Here is a 19,968-nt window from a genome sequence, read left to right as displayed (position 1 = left end):
AGAACAATGAGAGATATCTGGGAGTTGTATAAGGAGGATGATCAGGGACATAAGGAATAGTTTTTTTGCATAGAGAGTGGTTGGTGAGTGGAATACATTGCCTGACATTGTGGCGAATGAAGATATAATATTTACTTTCAATATATTCATTTTTACAAACTCATACAATGTATGAAGATACATTGATTTAAAGCACGTTTGATTGACTTTGTGTGTAACAGTGTTTGCCTCCTGCAATGAGTCTTTTGACTCCACGCAGATCCAGTGTTAATAATAATAACCTAATCACTGTCTTCCCAATGACACCCTTTCTTTCTCAGTTTACAGTAATCCCACCCACTGGATAGAGACTTGCATAGTATAAACTTCCTCACCTCCCTCTCAACAATACAGTGCTATCAAAACCACTGTCGACAGAGCCTCTAACCTCTGTTCTTCCATTGAGGCTTTCCTTTCAGATGAACTTTCCTTTATTTGCCATACCTTCCTGTACAACATTTTCTACACCAAAAAGATTAACAAATTGTTTGTTCCTATTTCCCAGAATACAATAATACCATCATTATTTGTTGTTGATAGTTTAATGTCTATTCCAATTTTGATGATCAGGGTGAAGCCTGAGGTGTTGTATTGTATTATCTTGCTAGCTGTGGTTTTAATAGAATTAATGATTTTGTAAAGGATGTCGAATAGTTTTGAGAGGTTGGTTCTGGATTTTGAATATCCTTGAAGTTGTGTTTTCAGGATTTATTATTATTATTATTATTACTACCCAAGATCTCATGGAGTCAAAGACTCATCTAGGAAGTCCTTTTATCATACACACTCAAATTCTCTGCAGACACCACACTCTCAGGCAAGGCATTCCAATCATTCGCAACTCTGCATGCAAAAAAACCCTACTCCTCACTCCTTTGTTCACACCCTCCTTATACTGCTTCGAGGGATGACCTCTGGTTTTCCCATGATCTCGCACTGTTTTCTGTAGAATCTCTCCAACATTGATCCTATAACAACCCTTTACCAAGTTGTAGGTCTCTACCATATCTCCCCCTCTTCCTCCTATCCACCAGACTCTGTAAATTGCATCTTCTCAATCTTTTCTCATATTCGACATTCCAGAGGTCAGAAACTACCTTAGTCAGTTGCCTGTGGACCCTTTCCAACATCTCTTCGTCCTTCTGAAAACCAGGTGACCAAATCTGGGCACAATAGTCCATGTGTGGTCTAATCAAAGCCTTATACAATGGAACAAGAATCTTCCTACTTCTACAAGTCAGTGTCCTCCACATCATTCCCAGAAGTCTTTGTGTTGTCTTCACAATTTTAGCAATGTGTCCCCTAAATTTCAGATCCTTATCCACTATCACCACAAGATCTCTTATTTCCTCCACCTTCAACAATATATCCTCAACAAGCATGAATTCTGCATGCCATCTTTGTTTCCCAAATTTTAAAACCTTACATTTTATCAAAGATTTGGATGGGAATATTCAGTTGTTTGCCAATGATGCAAAATTGGGACGAACATCTGCTCTACTCCTCATAGTTCATCCCACTTTTGCATCATCTTCAAACAACTGATATTCCCATCCAAATCTTCCCAGATATCATTATCATACAGGTTAAACAGCAGAAGTCCTAAAACAGATCCCTCAGGTACACCACTAGTGACTTTCCTCTTCTGGGATATTGCTCCCCCATACACAACTTGCTGATATCAGATAGCTAATCTCCAACGCAATGCACTAGGCTAGTATCCAATCCCATCCGCTCTAGTTTCGCTATCAACTTATCATGTGGTAATCTATCAAAAGCCTTTGCAAAATCTAAGTATAATACTGTGTATCCATCTCCATTGTCCAATGAATCTGTCATCTTTGTGTAATAAGTAAGCAGATTACTAAAACAGGACCTCCTTTTAGCAAATTCATGCTGTTCATCAAAGATAATACCATTGTTGTCAACCCAATTCTAGATTCTGGTTCTCACCAGCCTCTCCAACACTTTAACCACAATAATTGACACAACGCTAGGCCTATAATTTGATGCTTGAGTTATGTCATCTTCTTTATGAAGCAGCACAATCTCGGCTTTCTTCCACTCCTTTGGAAGTTGACCCAGTGCAAGACTCATATTAAACAAATATGTCAAGGCAGAAGCCAACTCCTTGGCACATTCCTTCAGAATACGTGGTGATATATTATCGAGTCTCCCACAACCTTATTAACATATAGTTTGATCAATCTCCATGCACCTCTTGCTCATTTACAGCCAGTCTCTCCTCCCCATCATCAACTGCTCTCAATTTCTCCATGCAGTCACATTCACAAGATTGAAAGACCTTTATGAAATGCTCATTAAGTATCTCCACTATATCCTCCACAATAGCTGTCTTTATACCATTTTCCCAATCAGTGTCATCCTTCCATAATCATTCTTTTTTTTTTTTTTCTGGCTGCATATCGAAAGAACTCCTTATGATTATTTTTGGCTACATTAGTTAACTGCTGTTCATACCCTCTCTTTAGCTACCAACCAAGTCACCTGCCTTGCATGGTCTTTGTAATCCTCATAGAATTGGTTATTACCACTCTTATGCTGCCTCCATAATGCCCTTTTTCTCTGTATCACATGCTTAATCTCTTTATTCATCCATTTCACACCTATCCTATTTAAACTTCTGATCCTTGGAATACATTTATACATTGCTTCTACAAGATAGTTCTTGAAAATCCCCCAAGCTGCATTGATCTCTTTTCAGCTAACTTCTCTTTCCATGCTACACCCATAAGCTGACTCCTGAGCTCTTCATAATCACCCCCCCCCGTAGTTCCACATATAACCTTTTCTCACAGAGGTCCTCGCATTGCTGTCAACTAACCAGGTAATCACCGCATGGTCACTCTCACTAATCGGTTGGTGATTGGACACCTCATTTATAATTACATCCTCTGATGAGATGATCAAATCCAAGAACCCTCAATCCTCGTATGCCCTCTGTTACATACTGTCTGAGGTAGTTGTCCCTCAAAAACTCAAGAAGCTCGTTTTCTTTACGTTGCTATCTCATCATTCCAGTCTATATTCCATAATTAAAATCACCCATAATAATCAACCTTTTCTTGACTATGAGATATATGATTATATATTTCATTGTCACTATCATCAAATAAGAAAATTGTGATCATTATGGGTGATTTTAATTATGGGAATATATTAGAGTAGAGATGCAAGAGGGGAAATAGTGCCAGGTCTATAATAACATCCAACCAAGTATTTCATTCTATTCACCTATATCTCACACCATACTGCCTCAAAAACACTGGCACTATTTCCCCTCTTGCATCTCTACTTTGTATGTACATAACTCTTTCTCTATCATCAATAGCATGGCTTCTCCCTTTCTACTCTTTTTTTATCCTCACAAAACACCTCATACCCTTCTATCTCTATTCCTGTCAGGATGTTGTCCTTATCTAACCATGTTTCACTTATTCCAACATGCCAGTTGGTAACCAGATGGATGTTATTTTGCATGTATAGGCAGTCTCTATGTAATGTCATGGCCATTTTATTTGCATATTGGAAGATATATGTAAGTTGTTGAGTATGTGGTCTTCTAATTCACTTTGTCCATATTGCTTTATGATTATATAAGTTTGGTGTTCCTCCATCTGTATTCCAATCCCAATTTGACTTGGAAGATGAATCGACATGCAGGTGTATCAAAGAAAAGGGAACTCGTGGAATTATAAGGCATTTGATTATAATAGTCTTAGGTTATCAACTAGGGGCAGTTCCATGGAGGGCAGAATTGGAAGGCCAGGATATCATTAGGAAATTGTGAAGATATCATCAGGATATCTTCACAATTTCCCATGCAGGAATATTTGTTAGCAGCAATAGTAAGCAATATTCCACGAGTGAAGAAGTGGACACAATTTGGTATAAAATGGATGACAAACAATATCAAACAGGAACTGCAGTTGAAAAAGAGATTATGGAAGAGATATAAGGAGAAGGTTGGAGGGCAGATACCTGAAGAATATAAGATGCAGGCCAGGAGAGTGACCAGTATGGTGAGGAAGACAAAATTGGAATATGAGAAGAGATTGGCACTAAGATCCAAAGAAAATCCTAGGGAATTTTTTAGCTACGTGGCCAGTAGGAGAAGAAATGATTGTGGAAGAATGACATTGTGGGATAAAAATGGGAATAGAGTGACTGATGCAGAGGACATAGTGGAGTTGTTCAATGAGCACTTTATTGGAGTATTTCATCCTGGAGAAAGTTTTAATACTAGAGGGATAGGGCAGGTTCAGGGTTTAGAGGTGCAAGAGGAGAGTGTGTTCCAAATACTGAGTACTCTGGATACCAGTAAAGCTGTGGGACTGGATGGTATTTCACCACAGGTTTTGAGAGAATGTGCTAAAGAACTGACAGCTCGTTGACCTGGCTCTTCAATAAACGTCTGCCTGTGGGAAAGGTACCCATGGAATAGAATATAGGTAAGATAGTGCCACTGCACGAGGGCAGTAGCAGACTGGAAGTGTCGAATTATAGACCAGTTTGTGTTTCATCAGTAGTTGTTGATATCTTGGAGAAATTAGTGAGGGAATATATACAGCATTGGGCAGATGAGGGTATTGTTATCTGTGAGAATCAACATGGATTTATTAAGGAGTGCTCTTGCTTTATAATATGATTGCCTTTTATAATAACGTGACAAGAGTGGTTGATAAGGGAAAGGCATATACTGCCATTTTTTTTTTATATTTTGCAAAGGCACTTGACAGGGTGCCACACAATAAACTGATATTTAAGTTGCAGCACTTGGGTTTAGATGGCAGGTTAGCCAACTGGATTCATGATTGGCTATCTAATAGGTATCAGAGAGTTGTGTATGGTGGGGAATTATCAAGGAAGGTTACAAGTTGGGTCCCACAGGGCTCAGTACCGGGACCTGTATTGTTTAACCTTTATATCAAAGACATTGTCAGTGGATTGCAGGGAGGGGGGTGATATTCAGTTGTTTGCAGATGATGTGAAGCTAAGAAGGGTCATTAGTAATAGTGCAGATGTGATGGCTCTGCAAGAGGATTTGAATAAACTGGACAGATGGGCAAATGAATGGAGTTATCAGTTTAATGCAGCAAAATGTAAAGTCTTGAAGTTTGGGAGATACATCGATGGGAGGCAGCATACTTTCTTGAGGAGCTGTACTGGAGGAAGTAGGGGAGGCAAGAGATCTGGGGTGATGACTGATAGAAAACTGAAATTCAGGGAGCATATTGCAAAGGTGGTGAAGGTAACCCAGAGGATTTTTGCAATACTGAGAAGGATGATCACCTGCAGAGATAAAAGAGTTATCATTCTGTTGTATAAGACCCTGATCAGACCACACTTAAACTATTGTTCTCAAATTTGGTCCCCAGGATTTAAAGGGGATAAATTAACTGTGGAAAGGGTACATTGTATTCGAGGATCGATTGAGGGAATGTGGACTGCAGAGTTTGGTGAATAGAAGAAGGAAAGGTGATATGATCGAGACGTTTAGACTGTTGAGAGGCAGTTACAGGGTAGACACTGGGGAGTTCTTTCACTTGGTGGAACAGCAGGAAGGAGCGATGATAAGGGGCCATCCCTGGAAGTTATGAAAGGGAAGCTGTGAGCAAGAGGATGAGGAGTGGTTTCTTTGCATGGAGGGCAGTTGAACCATTGAATGCATTGCCTGAGAGAGTGGTTAGAGCAAGAGTGGTCATTGAGTTCGAGGAGTGGTATGATAAACTTTGTGTTCCCTAAGAATGACCTCCCATGATGAGTCTTTTGACTCAATGGAAGTCTGGATAATAATAATAATACACCTGTAATTATGGATAGCTGGCAGATCTGCAGCAAAATGGAGGAAAAAACACAATAATTGTATAATAATGAACCAATATGGATTCAAGTGGATTAGAAGACCATGTGCTCAACCTTAATATCTAGAGGCACTGTAATTCTGCATTTAAATGAATCATAAAAACTGGCCATCTTTGACTGTGGTCAAAGACCTGGATTCGTCCAGAAGACCTGGTCAAAATATTCGGATCCTTGCTCATTATTCTGTGTTTTTATTCAAATTATTTTGTCTACTATATTATCTTTATCCTTGACAATGCCTCAGACACTGTTAGGTGGCATATTGGATTTAAGATTTAACTTTTTACTTCTGTATTGTTATAAACCATTAAATTTGAATTTAACATGTACAATTAACATGCCATCTAAATAAGCACACATTACTGTGACTTCTCAAGCTCATGATTTGATAGGCTGGGGAAGTCAATATCTAAACTTTAAAATTTGGGAACAGTTTGTGAATGGTTCTTAGTTATATTTATTGAAAATTTATCCCTGGAAATGTTATTATTTTGAATTTTAATCTAAAAATGCCTTTTAAAAGTTTTTTCCCTGCCTTACTTTATTTAGTTTAAAAGAGGAAGGTAGGAAAAGAGAACATGAAGAATTTTATACCAAAATCAGTTTCATCTCAGAAATTGTCTTTTGTAATGTAATGACATCTTATTGCTGACTACCTACAAACTGATTCAGGCTTATTAACTGTAAGTCTCTGATGTGTAGAATCCACTAAGAAAGTGATTAGAATTCATGAAATGAACTCATAGAAACTCAGTCTATGTGCTCAGATAATCAGACAAATTCTATGCCATAAAATATTCAGTACTGTATTTCAACCATTTCAGCTTTGCGACAATCTCACTCGTGAAGAGTTGGAAGCCTACAGCATTTATATTAGTACTCTGAGTTGGAAAGGGAATCCTTCTCTGGAAATCCTTCTCAAGAGGCTAAATATGACATTTAAAAAAAAAATGATCCTTAATCACCATCCTTACATTATGATGGTGATGATTCACTGAGCAGTGAAAAATCATTTCCTACTTAAGAATCACAACCACCGTTCATGTCACCATGAGATTCAAAACCGTAGCTTACAAAAGATTTGAAGGTTTCAAAGGATTTGTTGGCTGCAAAGAGGAGATGCTTATCTACTCGTCCAGACTTGTATACCAAAGTTGTTATTATTAATAGACCTTCATGAAGGCAGTAGATTCATTGTAGGAATCCCAATTTACCATGCCTTCTGGCAATGCATTTCACTCACATACAGCTCTAAGTAAAAATTCTGCTCAATATCCTTTCGACATTGTATTCTATCTTTCTCTCATTTCAATATGTTAATATTTTGTTTTTATTAATATTGTAAATTTCCATTGCCAACTTAAAGGTCTCTATTATTGGGTTGCAAAAATTGATTGATAGGCAGAGGAGGGGGAGATATGATTGAGACATTCAAATTACTGAAGGGTTTCTATAAAATTAATTCAGAAGATATTTTTGAGAACAGGGCTGGTTGTGGGAGGACTAGGGGACATCCATGGAAGCTGGGCAAGAGTGTGGTTAGTAAGGGTGTTAGATCTGGATTCTTTACTTTTAGAGTGGTAAATGAGTGGAATGGGCTGCCAGAGTCTGTGGTGGGTGCTGTGACAGTGAATGAGTTTAAGGCGAGGTATGATAGATACTGTATGAATGTCGAATATTTGTGATGAACATGATTTGGGGCCTCCCTCGATGAGTTTAAGGACTCCCTGGAGTTGCCCATAATAATAATTATATTACCGTTCTTCTGCTTCTCCACCAAACTCTTTACTTTATATTCCTTCAACCTCTCCTCATCACTAACATTCCTGAACCCCTGGTATTTTCCCTACTTACTTATCTCTGGATCTTTCTAGAGCTCCTTTCTCAAATGAAAGATGAATAAATTAAGGCTTTTTACTGAAGAAATGCAATCTCTTTGCTTCTCTTTGGCAGTCCCTTCTCATAGCATCAGTATTCTATTATGATTATAGAGGACACTGCAATCAGTTTCTTCCATATTACACTTTTGAAGCCTATCTAATACTATTCACTCAGCAATGTCAACCTCATTCTTTAAGTATTGAAAGGAACAGACATAGAAAATGTTCTGCTGAGTTAATGACAGCCTTAATATGTTTGTTTAACCAGTTTTATAATGGGATCAGTCCCCAAGGAGTTGAAAGGTGGTAAATTTTTTTATTCTCAAAGGTGATGATAAGACTGAGACCAGATGGAGTTCTGGTTAGGTGTTGGAAAGGTAGTGAGGGATGGGATTCAGAATTAGGTCAATAATGCTAGTGTTCTTTTAATGGTCATCATGGATTTGCTAAAGAGAAGTCATGATTCAGCAATCTGCCTCACATTACAACAAGGCGACAGATGCATCGAATAAGGGAAATGCATATAGTATTAGTATTGCTTCCAAGTCTTGTGGAGTGTGAAGACTTATTATGGGAGATAAAACTCTTACAGACTACAATAACTATCACAGCTTGCCTTGAGGTATTCAGCATTTGAATACCCACCCACTCTGGCAACTCATTTACCACATGCCATGCACAAAATCTCCTTTTCACTTCTTTATGCACATGATGTTTACAGTTTTCAGCAAGTTTATACAGTTTTCTCTCCTCATACCTAACATTTCAGGAAGCTTGAGACAGTCTTAAGGGAAATAGTTCATTAGATTTTTTTTAAAATATCTGACCTACAAACAAAAGGTCACAAGACCTATACCACATCACTGCCAAGGTTGTAAAGGATTTGTTGGCTGTAAAGAAGAGATCAGAATTTAAGGCATTTGTTAGAGAATCTTGTGGCTTCTAATGATTGGCACTACAAGGTTTGTCAAATGAAATGGAGGAGTAGAGTAAAGTGTACTGTAACCTGTATTGCTATGGATAGGATTTGAAGTTAGTGAGAGCAGGTTATTTATTTACAGGAGGAAGTATGAAAGTGCAGAGTCCATGAATACTCCTGCATTGGTGAGGAAATTTGAGGAGTAGGAACCATCTACTATAGCACATAGTGAGCTACCAGAGAGGAAGTTGCTGACCTTGTTGCAAAATGTTGAACACAGGATGGTAGTTTACAGAGTATACCTACATGCTAGACCCAGTCAAATGCCTCAGAAATGTTGAGAGCAGCCAAGTGAGTTTCTCCAAACCTTTCCATGACTTGAGTCCAAAGGTGGGTGAAGAATTCTAGAAGATCAACTGTGAACTGATTGGCTACTAATTGGCTGTTGATGACTTTCTCTTTAGTGTTTTAGAGAATAGAAGCAAAAGCAATTGGATGGTAGTCCTTTGGCTAACTTTTATCAGTTTTCTTTGGAATGGGCTGGATGTAGGCTTCTTTCCAAGCTGTAGGGTAGACCAGTTGAGTAGGAAAGATTGAAGAGTCAATATAGGAGAGCTGTTAATTTTGGAGCACAAGTTTTCAGCAAGTATGCCATTAGGATTTTGTTCACATCCAAGTTATTCAGAATTCTTATTTCTTTCTGGCAGAAAACTGAAGGTGGTATGGAGAGAGCAGCACTTGGTGGGAGAGGGGTACTTTGCCATTGTCAGTGTAGGAATTGGGAGAGAATAATGCCAGTATATCAGCTTTGTCTGCCATCTGGATATGAGAGTGGTGGAAGTGTGTGTGTGGGGAGACAGAAGCTGCACTTGATGGCTTTCACTAGGGATTAAGTAGGCCTGACCTATTAGAACAGGAGACAAATTTGTGGCATTTGGTCCTTTCAAAATCGGATTTAGATTTATTGCTTTTTTTTATTTTTTGCAATTTTTGTGATTATACTGTAGGTTGAGGGTGATACTGAGGTTTTAGTCTCAAGTCACTTGTGATATGTGGAATTTTTTCATCGACTGCTGTGGAACACTTGTTGGAGAAAGCTTAGGTACTAGTCTGGACTTTTGGGTGGAGTGAGAGATTAAGGCCTTCATTCCAATATAATTATTTCTCTTATTCAGTATGAGCAGGTATTTGGATTTGGAGAACTGAAAAAGTAGTCAGACTATGAAAAGAAGGAATAAAAGTCATGGATGTTGCATCATTTGACATCCTTGTAATGCCAGAAGTCATGAGACTGAGAATGGCTGGGCATAAGTTGTTCTGAGCCCAGCACATAAAACTTGTATTATGTTGAGGAGAATTGACATTCACAGTGTATTTGAAAGGGAAGATTATTATAAAGAGGTCAAGGGTGTTGATAAGATGGTTGGGGTTGGAAGATAGACTATCTGTGTTAGGTAATTACTAATGACAAATACCTCAGCATGCCTGCCTGATCAATGGAACTGGAGAATGGAAGCCAATTTGAGTTGCACACAGAAGTCCACAAGAAACATCATTTCACTATTTGGGTATTTCGACTACAGAAAATCAAGTTTTACATGAAAAGTTTTACTTGAAAAGTCCAGAATGGTTATCTAAATTTGGGGAATGATTTTAGGAAATGAAAGAATGCAACATGAGTTGGTATGGAAATTTTGAGATAATACAAATCATACAGGGAGGAATTCAAAGTTTGGCATTCTTTGACATGATATGTCAGTTCTGGTGAATGCATAAGTGCCACTGTTGTGATGGAAGGAATTATGCAAAGCAGTGTAGTTTGGCCAGTTCAGGTTAGATATGTTGCTGAGATTCTGTTAAGAATAATGGGCAGGGGCGTGGCAGTAGTGTCCGGCGCATGTGTGCAAAACTTTAGTTAGCACCCCTATAACCCCCCTCCCCACCAGAAAAAACAACAAAAATAATTTGGAAAAAAAATAAAGTAATTTATGTTATTTGGCAAGGAAATCATTTGCAAATTGCACCTTATATAGTTTAACGTAAATTAACAGATAAACTTACAGTTTATTAAGTATATAAAATATTTTATATTAAGTATATAAAATAGGAACATATTAAACATTATTGAATAAAGAAATAGTTAAATAAATATTTAAACAGAAAGAACAATCACTAAGTGAATTGAAGTTTTCTAGTTTTTGAATTCTCAAATAATATCATGTATATCAAGCTGATCCAAAATATCTGACTCTATTGATATAATGGCAAGATTTGAAAGTCTGTCTTGTACCATTGTGGAGCTCAAGTAGTTTTGAATAATTTTAAGTTTAGAAAAGGACCGTTCCACAGATGCTACAGATACAGTAATGACAAAAGAATCCAAAGAGCAATTGAAAAGTTTGGATAAACTGCGATTAAATCGTTTGAATAAATATACCGAATTATCTGATATATTGTATATCGTTTTTAAAATTAGAAATAAATGGTTGACAGTGTAAAATTTCTTCGCATAAATCATCTGTGTGAATGTCTGAATGATTCTCATGTGTTAATTTTTGTCGTAACTTTTTACAAGATAATAAATATTCTTTATTTTGTGAAGTACTTAACAAATACAAAAACTGAAATGAATTCATATGTTCTTTTAATAAGGTAAATCTTCCCTGCAAAGATTCTAATGTTTGATCTATTATGCAGAGAAAAAAATTTACTTTAAATGAAATTTCAGGATCTACTATATTTTCATGTTCGTAATCAAATCGTGTTGTCATTTTACATCGCCTTAGTGGACTACTACTACAAAATGCAGATTATTATTATTATTATTATTATTATTATTTGTGACACCTCCAAGGAGTCCGAAGACTCATTGTGGGAGGACACCCACTGTACAACTCTACATCTCCACCACTACAACAATTCTGCGTCAAACTTTGCTGCAATTAATTTTAGCTTTCTACAATTTCTTTCAATTTGTAGAAAGCTAAAATTTCTATAATCATTTAAAAATTGATTTAGATCATTCAATGCAACTAAAGTACGTTGGAGATTCATAGATGAAGACTGCAGTATTTTGCTGACAAAATTCACTTTATTTGAAATATCATACCAAATCTTTGGCGCGTTTACTATCCTGGCACCTGTGTGTTTCGCACACATTGCACATATGGCCGGCGCGCCCCAGATAATGGGTAAGGTTTTGATGACTGCAGGTGGTGGTATACATTATTTATTGCTGTCTGAGGTTGCAAATGTTTGTGAAGTGAATGTGGAAACTTTTTTTAACTTTTTTTTTTTTTGTGAAGATAATTAATGTTTACATTTTATGTTGGAATTTTTAAATGTTTTTTTAATTGTTTTTGTACGAGATTTTTTGTGAACTACACTGTAACCATATTTCAGTAAGCTACTCTTCATTATGTGTGGAAGGAGAGTTAAATAAAGAGTAGGGACATGCAGTGGTAAGTAAAAGACTAGCAGACATACTACCCATGAAGAGGGAACCCAGTCTCCTGGCCATTCATGGCCTTGACATTTTCCCACTGCATGCTACCATACTTGGACTTCTTCAAAGCACAAACTGACAGAGTAAGTGGCAGCAGGATTTATCCTTAGCCGATTGGGAAGCCTTCAAATTCATTACTGTCAGGTTCAGTCCTCCATTTTGCTGCTATACTCTTGAATGGGGGAGGGAGAATCCGAGTCCCTACAATATTTGGCATGTCCGTTAAGGATGTTATCCACACTGCACATGAGAAGAAAGGTATGGGAAAAAACTCGAGCTCTTGCTCCAAAGACCAAGCATGGCAGTATGCCACTTCAGGCCTCCAAGTAAGGTGATGTTTCACCTTTTTTTTTTTTTTACAGTAGCAATACCTACTGGGATATGTCAAAATTACATTTGATTTGACTGAGAAGCTATATTTTTTTAAATGTTTTTTAATTGTTTTTTGTGCACTGACAGTCTTTTATTAGCCTAAGATTATCTTGATGTCGAAGAAACATTGGCAAGCAGAGATGAGAAGGTTGAGGCTTTGATAAGGTCACATCCAGAATATTATGCACAGATGGGTTACTTGGGAAACTGGCAGAGAGGATCCAGAGGCAAGTGGCTAAAGTAAGGTCTATGGTATGCCCTCTATAAGAATAGATTGAAGGTTTGTAGATTGTAAAATCTATCTGATATATTCTTGAGTATGTCAGTTTTATTATTATTATGTGACACCTCCAAGGAGTCAAAGAACTTACTGCAGGAGGCATGCCACTCCATGCAACCCACCATCTACACTACACCCATAATCCATCAGCTAGACATAGCATCATCTATCTTCATTAATACTATTTTTATCTGCAAATTGCATGTGTGCTGTATATTTGTTATACCTCTCTTACTGGAGTATGTCAGTTTTATGTTTTATTTAGCACTCTGGTTAAATAAGGTAGGTGTGAAATGGATGAATAAAGAGATTAAGCATGTGATACAGAGAAAAAAGGGCATAATGGAGACAGCATAAGAGAATGGAAATAACCAATTCCATGAGCACTACAAAGACCAGGCAAGGCGAGTGACTCGGTTGATGTGGGGAGCTAAAGAGAGGTATGAACAGCAAATGAAGCCAGAAAGAATCCTAAGGAGTTCTTTCGACATGTAGTCAGCAAAAAAAAAAAAAAAAAATGATTAGGGAAGGATGACATTGATAGGAGAAAATGGTATAAAGATAGCTGTTGCAGAAGGTGTGGGGGAGATACTTAATGAGCAGTTCATAAAGGTCTTTCAATCTTGTGAATGTGACTTCATGGAGAGATTGAGAACAGTTGATGATTGGGAAGAGAGACTGGCTGTAAGTGAGCAAGAGGTGTATGGGGAGTTGAGCAAACTAAATGTAAATAAGATGTGGGGCTTGATAATATATCACCACATATTCTGAAGGAATGTGCCAGGGAATTGACGCAGGCCTTGACATATTTTTTTAATACGAGTCTTGCACTGAGTCAAGTTTCTAAGGAGTGGAAGGAGGACAAGATTGTGCCACTTCATAATTGAAGTCATAGGCCTATAGGTTGATGCTTGAGTTCTATCTGTTTGTCAGGTGTGGTAGTTAAGTTGTTGGAGAAGCTTGTGAGAACTAGGATCCAGAATTGGGTTGACAACAGTGGTATTATTTTTGTTAGAAAGGGTCCAAATGCCACTGACTAAGGTAGTTTCTAACCTCTGGAATGTCAAGTATGAGGAAAGAATGAGAAGATGCAACTTGCAGAGTCTGGTGGACAGGAGGAAGAGAGGAGATATGATAGTCCTACAAGTTAGTAAGGGATTGTTACAGGATCAATGCTGGAGAGGTTCTACAGAAAATAGTGGGAGATCAGGGGAGAACCAGAGATCATCCCTGGAAACTGTATAAAGAGGGTGAGTAGGTGAGTGAGAAACAGGTTTTTTTTTCATGCAGAGTTGTGAATGATTGGAATACCTTGCCTGAGAGTGTGGCGTCTGCAGAGAATGTGATTGTGTTAAAGCACGTGTTGGATCCTACTTCGTCTTAATCTATACCTTAGATCCGACATGTTATTTATTATGATGTTCTTAACAAAATAGAAGGTTGCTAGTTGATTTCTAATTCAAATATAGAGAAAATTTATATTTATAGACTGCGCCACTCTATATCTGGATTAGTTCAAGAATTGAAGAGAAATCAACCCTCAACTATTACTCCTTAAAATATATACTGGCCGAGTATATTTAACTTACTTAATTTACCCGCTTTGGTTTGAATATTTTATGAATGGTGCAGTAAAAGAGATTCAGGCAAAATACAACTTTAGATAAACAAAAACAAACATTTAATTTTAGGATCACAATTTATACACATAAGTTCAAATCATTAATTAAGATATTACAAACACTTTAGCTTTTCTGATAAGTTCAATCATACAGACTCAGACAAAGGTAAATCTGTTATCTCTATAATACAGTTTCTCACAGTTCCTTAAGTTCCAAAATATAATATAAATTTCAGTAATACCTCTTCACAAACAGACACTTTTAATTTTACACTTCTTCTAATTCTCCGCGATAGTTACTGTTAACATAAGGAAATGCTAGGATGAAACTCACACACTTCTCTGTATAGGAATATTAATGGTTGGAATATTCTTACCGATAATCTTCTATCTTCATAAACTTATACTTAAACACTCTTTATAACTGTAAACACTTTAAACGGTAAACAGCACTCATTAAAATAAATCTTCTAAGTAATAACTGAATTAATCGTCGGTCACTATACACATAAACAAACGTTCTTGCATGAAATACTACTGATCACTCATGAGATGTGACAACACACAATAATTCTTAACTTGAGGTTTTATATGCACAGTTGTTCACTCTTCCGACATTTAATTAATTCTTTAGACACTGCAATTTCCAAAAACAGCTAACGGTAAACTTTAACTTGCAGCCTCTACTACTCTAGTAACTTCGTGCTTTATTTCAAGATTCTGTGTGTCCTTGACAGGTCGGCCCTGAAATTAAATCTCAACTCAAATATCGCTAGTCTATTTAGTAGTCACTCAGCTGTCTTCCATAGCTATAATTGTTATTCTTCCATAGCTATAATTGTTATTCTACAACTTATTAGCTAACCACCTCTCGACTAGTAGACCTTATTTAGCTGCTTGAATGACTTTCCGCTTCGCTATTAACGTACTGTGATTTCCGAATGCTGAATGCTTCGATCCCAACTTAATGCCACTTTCTCTATTATAAATCTCTCATTTCCTTTCTCTCTCTAATCTATCTAATCTCTAATTGATTCATATTTCCAGCATTCGTCGCTTATATATATCTGTTTTTCTTGCCTAAATTCTTCTCATGATTTCTTTCTAAAACTCTTTTCAATAAACCTCACATGGTGTTCCAAAATGTGCTCGCTCACTTACATACGTTTCCATGACAACAAAATAAAATATATTAAAATTAAGCTATTACATAATGTTAAACTTTACAAACAGGAATAAATAGAGAATATTTACATTTCAAATATTGCACAGTTAAATTATCAAATACAAGTTCTTATAATAATAATATAGTAATAATTAAAATAGCTTAATATTTAATACAGTCTTTTCATTATTAACATATATCTTGATTAAATAATTAAATATTAGACAAAATTAGGGTAGTTATATGAATATTAAATTATAAAATAAGTTATTTACATTAAATAATTACAAGTTTAGCTTATGTGATGGAAGATCATGTTGGATTCTGAAGCAAATAATAATTACTCTAATCTTTATATATTCAGAATCCAACACACGGTATCATGAGCTGTATGTATGATAAAAGGACCTCCTAGATGAGTCTTTGACTCCTGGGGTCTTGGGTAATAATAATAACAATAATAATATTGTAGTATTGTGTGTGTGCGAGTGTGCATGTGTGCGCACGTGCAGAAGAATACATTGAAATGACGTGTGTGTGTGTGTGTGTGTGTGTGTGTGTGTGTGTGTGTGTGTGTGTGTGTGTGTGTGTGTGTGTGTGTGTGTGTGTGTGTGTGTGTGTGTGTCATTGGCAGTTGGGTGGTTAAGATTTCAAGATTATCTTGAAATATAAATTAAGAAAATGATTCCCTCTCCATTTATACTGGATAAGCAAAGTACTAGTAATCCACTTATTTGATTTTATATATTTATTTTATTTTAAAATTATTATTTTTAGATCTTGCTTTTTCTCACAAAATGCAACATTTCTGTCTTTTGGTATCATGGGTGGTCCAGAAAAATTATTCATTATAAAGTTTCATATTCTTAATGATATTTAAAAAAGCAACAACTAAATCATAAGAAAACTCACAGTTCAGAAAGAACTTTACCTTGCTATTTCAGCTACAAATCTATACAATTCCATGGGATCACCTTCTGTAATTTGAACCGGATTGTTTTCTTTTGTATAATCTAACTCTGGAAGTGATTCTTCTTCAGGAATGTCAGAACTCTGTTCTGTTAATTCTTGTTGATATTTTCTCGTTGTGCTGACCTTTACTTTCTGTGCACCTATCAAAATAAATACTTAAATCCAGTGTCCACAAATTGAAAACAAAAAAAAAAAAAACATTGAAAATATATTGCTGAATACATAAAATTTATTAACAGTAAACAATTAATAATTTAACAATTTAAAATGACTAGTATCTGGATATTGCTTTTTAAGCTTGTTAAAAATTTAAGTTGCATCTAGAGAGTGGTTACAGGTCGTGTAAGTGAATATAAAGAATAATTCAAATGAAAAATTTGACAAAGTCATATGGAGAGGCAGATAAATAAGATGGAAGGAAGCCAATGATCAAAACTAGCTAGAAACAAGAGATGTCAGGGTGGAGTTAGAGCTGCAGTACAAATAGTTTAACTAGTAACCAAATCAGCTATGATGTATAGATGCTATTATCTCAAATGAAGTAATGGAATAGGAATAGTTATGTCACAGGTAGAAAGCATTTACTGAAATGGTAAGGAAAGGAATGTAAAGGAGATGGAGGTGCAAACAGGTGAATAAGGAACAGAAATATGATTACTCATGGACTTTTATGCTTGTTTACCAATATTGCATTAGAAAAAAAAAAGATGTTTGTGGCATGTGTCTTGCTGGAGACTTTGCATAGGCAAGATACTATGGGGAATGGATACAAAGCTGGAAGTATAGATAACTACTACTTGGCTGAAACTTGTTTTAATTGTTGAGAATGTAATTTTCCTCTGAATTTGAGTCATGCCATAACAGCAGAAACAATACTATTGATTATTAAAAATAATGTCAGTAAAATAACTACTTCTAAAATTCTCATATGTTAAAAAAGTAAGATTTTTAGTATAGCCATTTGTTTTATATATGAGATTTAAATGCTACTATAACAACTTAAAAAAGCACATGCCTAATTACTATTTGTAGTAAACAGTATTCACACACATACTCAAATAATCATTAATAAATTTCAAAAATTTTCTTTTTTGAGATACACTAGTAAATGCACTTCTGTAATGTGTTGTACCTGGATTATAATAATAAATGTGAAAATAATTCTATAAAAATATGGTTATTGCAAGTCATAACTCAAGCAAATGTTTTTATTTCTGACACTCTCTTTCTATCTCCTCTCCTACATAGTCCCCACCATCCTTAATCTTTGGTTTGCACTATTTTATTAAATTATGAAAGGATTAAGATGTTTCCCTTTTACAGTTTTTATTGCTTTTATTAGACCCCATTCAACATCTTTTACAGAAAGTACTGAAGCTATGTGCTGATTAAAAGTTTATTATATTAAATACTAACACTCTGATTGTCTGCTCTTACTTTAAATTCAGAAAAAAAACTAAACTTTCTGTATTTTGGATTCAGTATAAATGTCTGTCTTTTGGAAAATGACATTCTTAATTAGAGATTAGAAAAAAAAGAGTAATGTTACACAAACCTTCTTCCGATGTGGTAATGTAATCAGTTGTGGATCCTGAAATGCCCCAGCCAAACTTATTCATGGCAGTAATACGAAACTGGTAGGCAGTAGCTGGAGAAAGGTTATGTACTACAAAAAATTCATGGCCCACATTTGAAGCTACTTTTGTCCACTCTATTTCACCTAAATATCAGTAAAATATATAAAAAATATTTTTCTTAAGTAATGATACGTAGAGATTTACAGTATAAACAGTAATTCTGTAACATACTTCCCCCCCCCCCCCTTAATCCCATTAAAAAGTACATATTAACATGAGTTAAACTCAAAACAATTGCATGCATGCATTTATTTTTCATTGGAGATTCCTTGGAAAAAAAATTATTAATACCAACGTTTCTCACTAAGAAATAAAATAATTTTGTTCTTGAATAATACTACATATTAGGGGTTTTCTGCAAATCATGCTTTCCTCAGTAAAACATATTATATTGCAGAAAAAGCAAAAAAAAAAAAAAAACTAATGAAAATTAACATTTCATAAAACAAAACCACATTTGACATTTCCATGGCATTTGATTGGATCTAACATAAAGACTACTTACCAAGCACATTTTATTATGGTCCTCTTTCTGCCCTTTATTTTTGGTATATATGCTAGTTTCCTGTCAGATCATTCACCAAATGTTATGGATGGTTTAATTTCATTCAGATATTCCTGAAAACTGCTCTGCTGACCTGTGTTCTGCACTTTCACCCATACTTTTCTGAATACCCAAATATGACAGTGAATATCTAATATCTAAAATTGGCAGTGAATTTGTGTATGAAGATAGAGTATATTGTGATGTCGGTGGGGAAGTTGAGATTGAGTAGATATATGTGATAAGTGGTGATAAAGGTGATTGGGCAAGGGCAGGTGTAGCAGAGAAATCACAACCAACAAGTGGCTTGGAAATGAACTACTGTGTTTATTCACAAATGCCAGAATTATCAGAAATAAGGGAGTTGAAATGGTTTCACTGATTGAATTTATTTATCCCAAAATCACTGGAATAAATGAAGCATGGTTGAATGAAAATGATATTCTAATGGGAATAGAAATAGAAGAATACAGTATTTTTTGTGAGGATAGAAAGGACAAGAAGGGAGGGGGGGTTGTGCTGATGATAGCAGGGGAATAATATCCACATAAGGTAGACATGAAAGCATGAAAGAGCAAAATAGTGGCAATGGTTATGAGGCAATGTGGTGTAACATGGAAGTTGACAGGAAGACATATTTAGTTGAATGTTGCTATAGGCTAGGGAATGTGGAGGGTGGTGATGAAGAAATGTATAAACAACTTGGATTAGTGAACAAAGGAAGGGTAATTATTATGGGTGATAAAAATTATGGCAATATAGATTGGAATGATGAGATCTTAGAATAAGGAAAAAGAATTTCTTGATTTCTTGAGAGATAGAAATCAATCATGTGCCCTGCTTTACTCAGGCAGCATGTAAAGTAGGGCATGTGAGGATCGAGAGTTTAGGATCTGATCATTTCATCAGAGGATGTAATTGCGAGTGGGATTTTCACACTTTCCTTCAGTTGGTGAGGGTGATCATGAAGTGATCACCTGGGTTGTGGCTAGCCATATGCAGACTTCTGTGAGGAAAGGATATATATTGAATTACTCGTATAAAGTTGGTGATTATGATAGGGGAGTGCAGACTAGATTTTTTGCACAGAGAGTGGTGAATGAGTAGAATGAATTGCCAGAATTAGTTGTGAGTTCCCTGACAGTAAA

General features: G+C 35.9%; 1 protein-coding gene across 1 annotated transcript in view; it reads right to left on the bottom strand.

The window, feature by feature from the left end:
* LOC150105008 (protein Obscurin-like) overlaps window positions 1-19,968 on the bottom strand; it is a 790,953-nt gene that overhangs the window by 28,473 nt on the left and 742,512 nt on the right. Inside the window, exons 72-73 of the mRNA XM_090395103.1 lie at window positions 18,195-18,359; window positions 16,599-16,779 (exon numbers count right to left, since the gene is read on the bottom strand). Coding sequence (XP_090251229.1) covers window positions 16,599-16,779; window positions 18,195-18,359 — 346 coding nt within the window. The remainder of the gene's footprint in view (window positions 1-16,598; window positions 16,780-18,194; window positions 18,360-19,968) is intronic.

The sequence above is a fragment of the Typopeltis vanoorti genome, chromosome 7, assembly GCF_054136105.1.
Source record: "Typopeltis vanoorti isolate ZY-2024b chromosome 7, IOZ_Tvanoo_1.0, whole genome shotgun sequence".
In the NCBI taxonomy this organism is placed as follows: Eukaryota; Metazoa; Arthropoda; class Arachnida; order Uropygi; family Thelyphonidae; genus Typopeltis; species Typopeltis vanoorti.
This window is presented reverse-complemented; position numbering and strand designations above follow the sequence as displayed.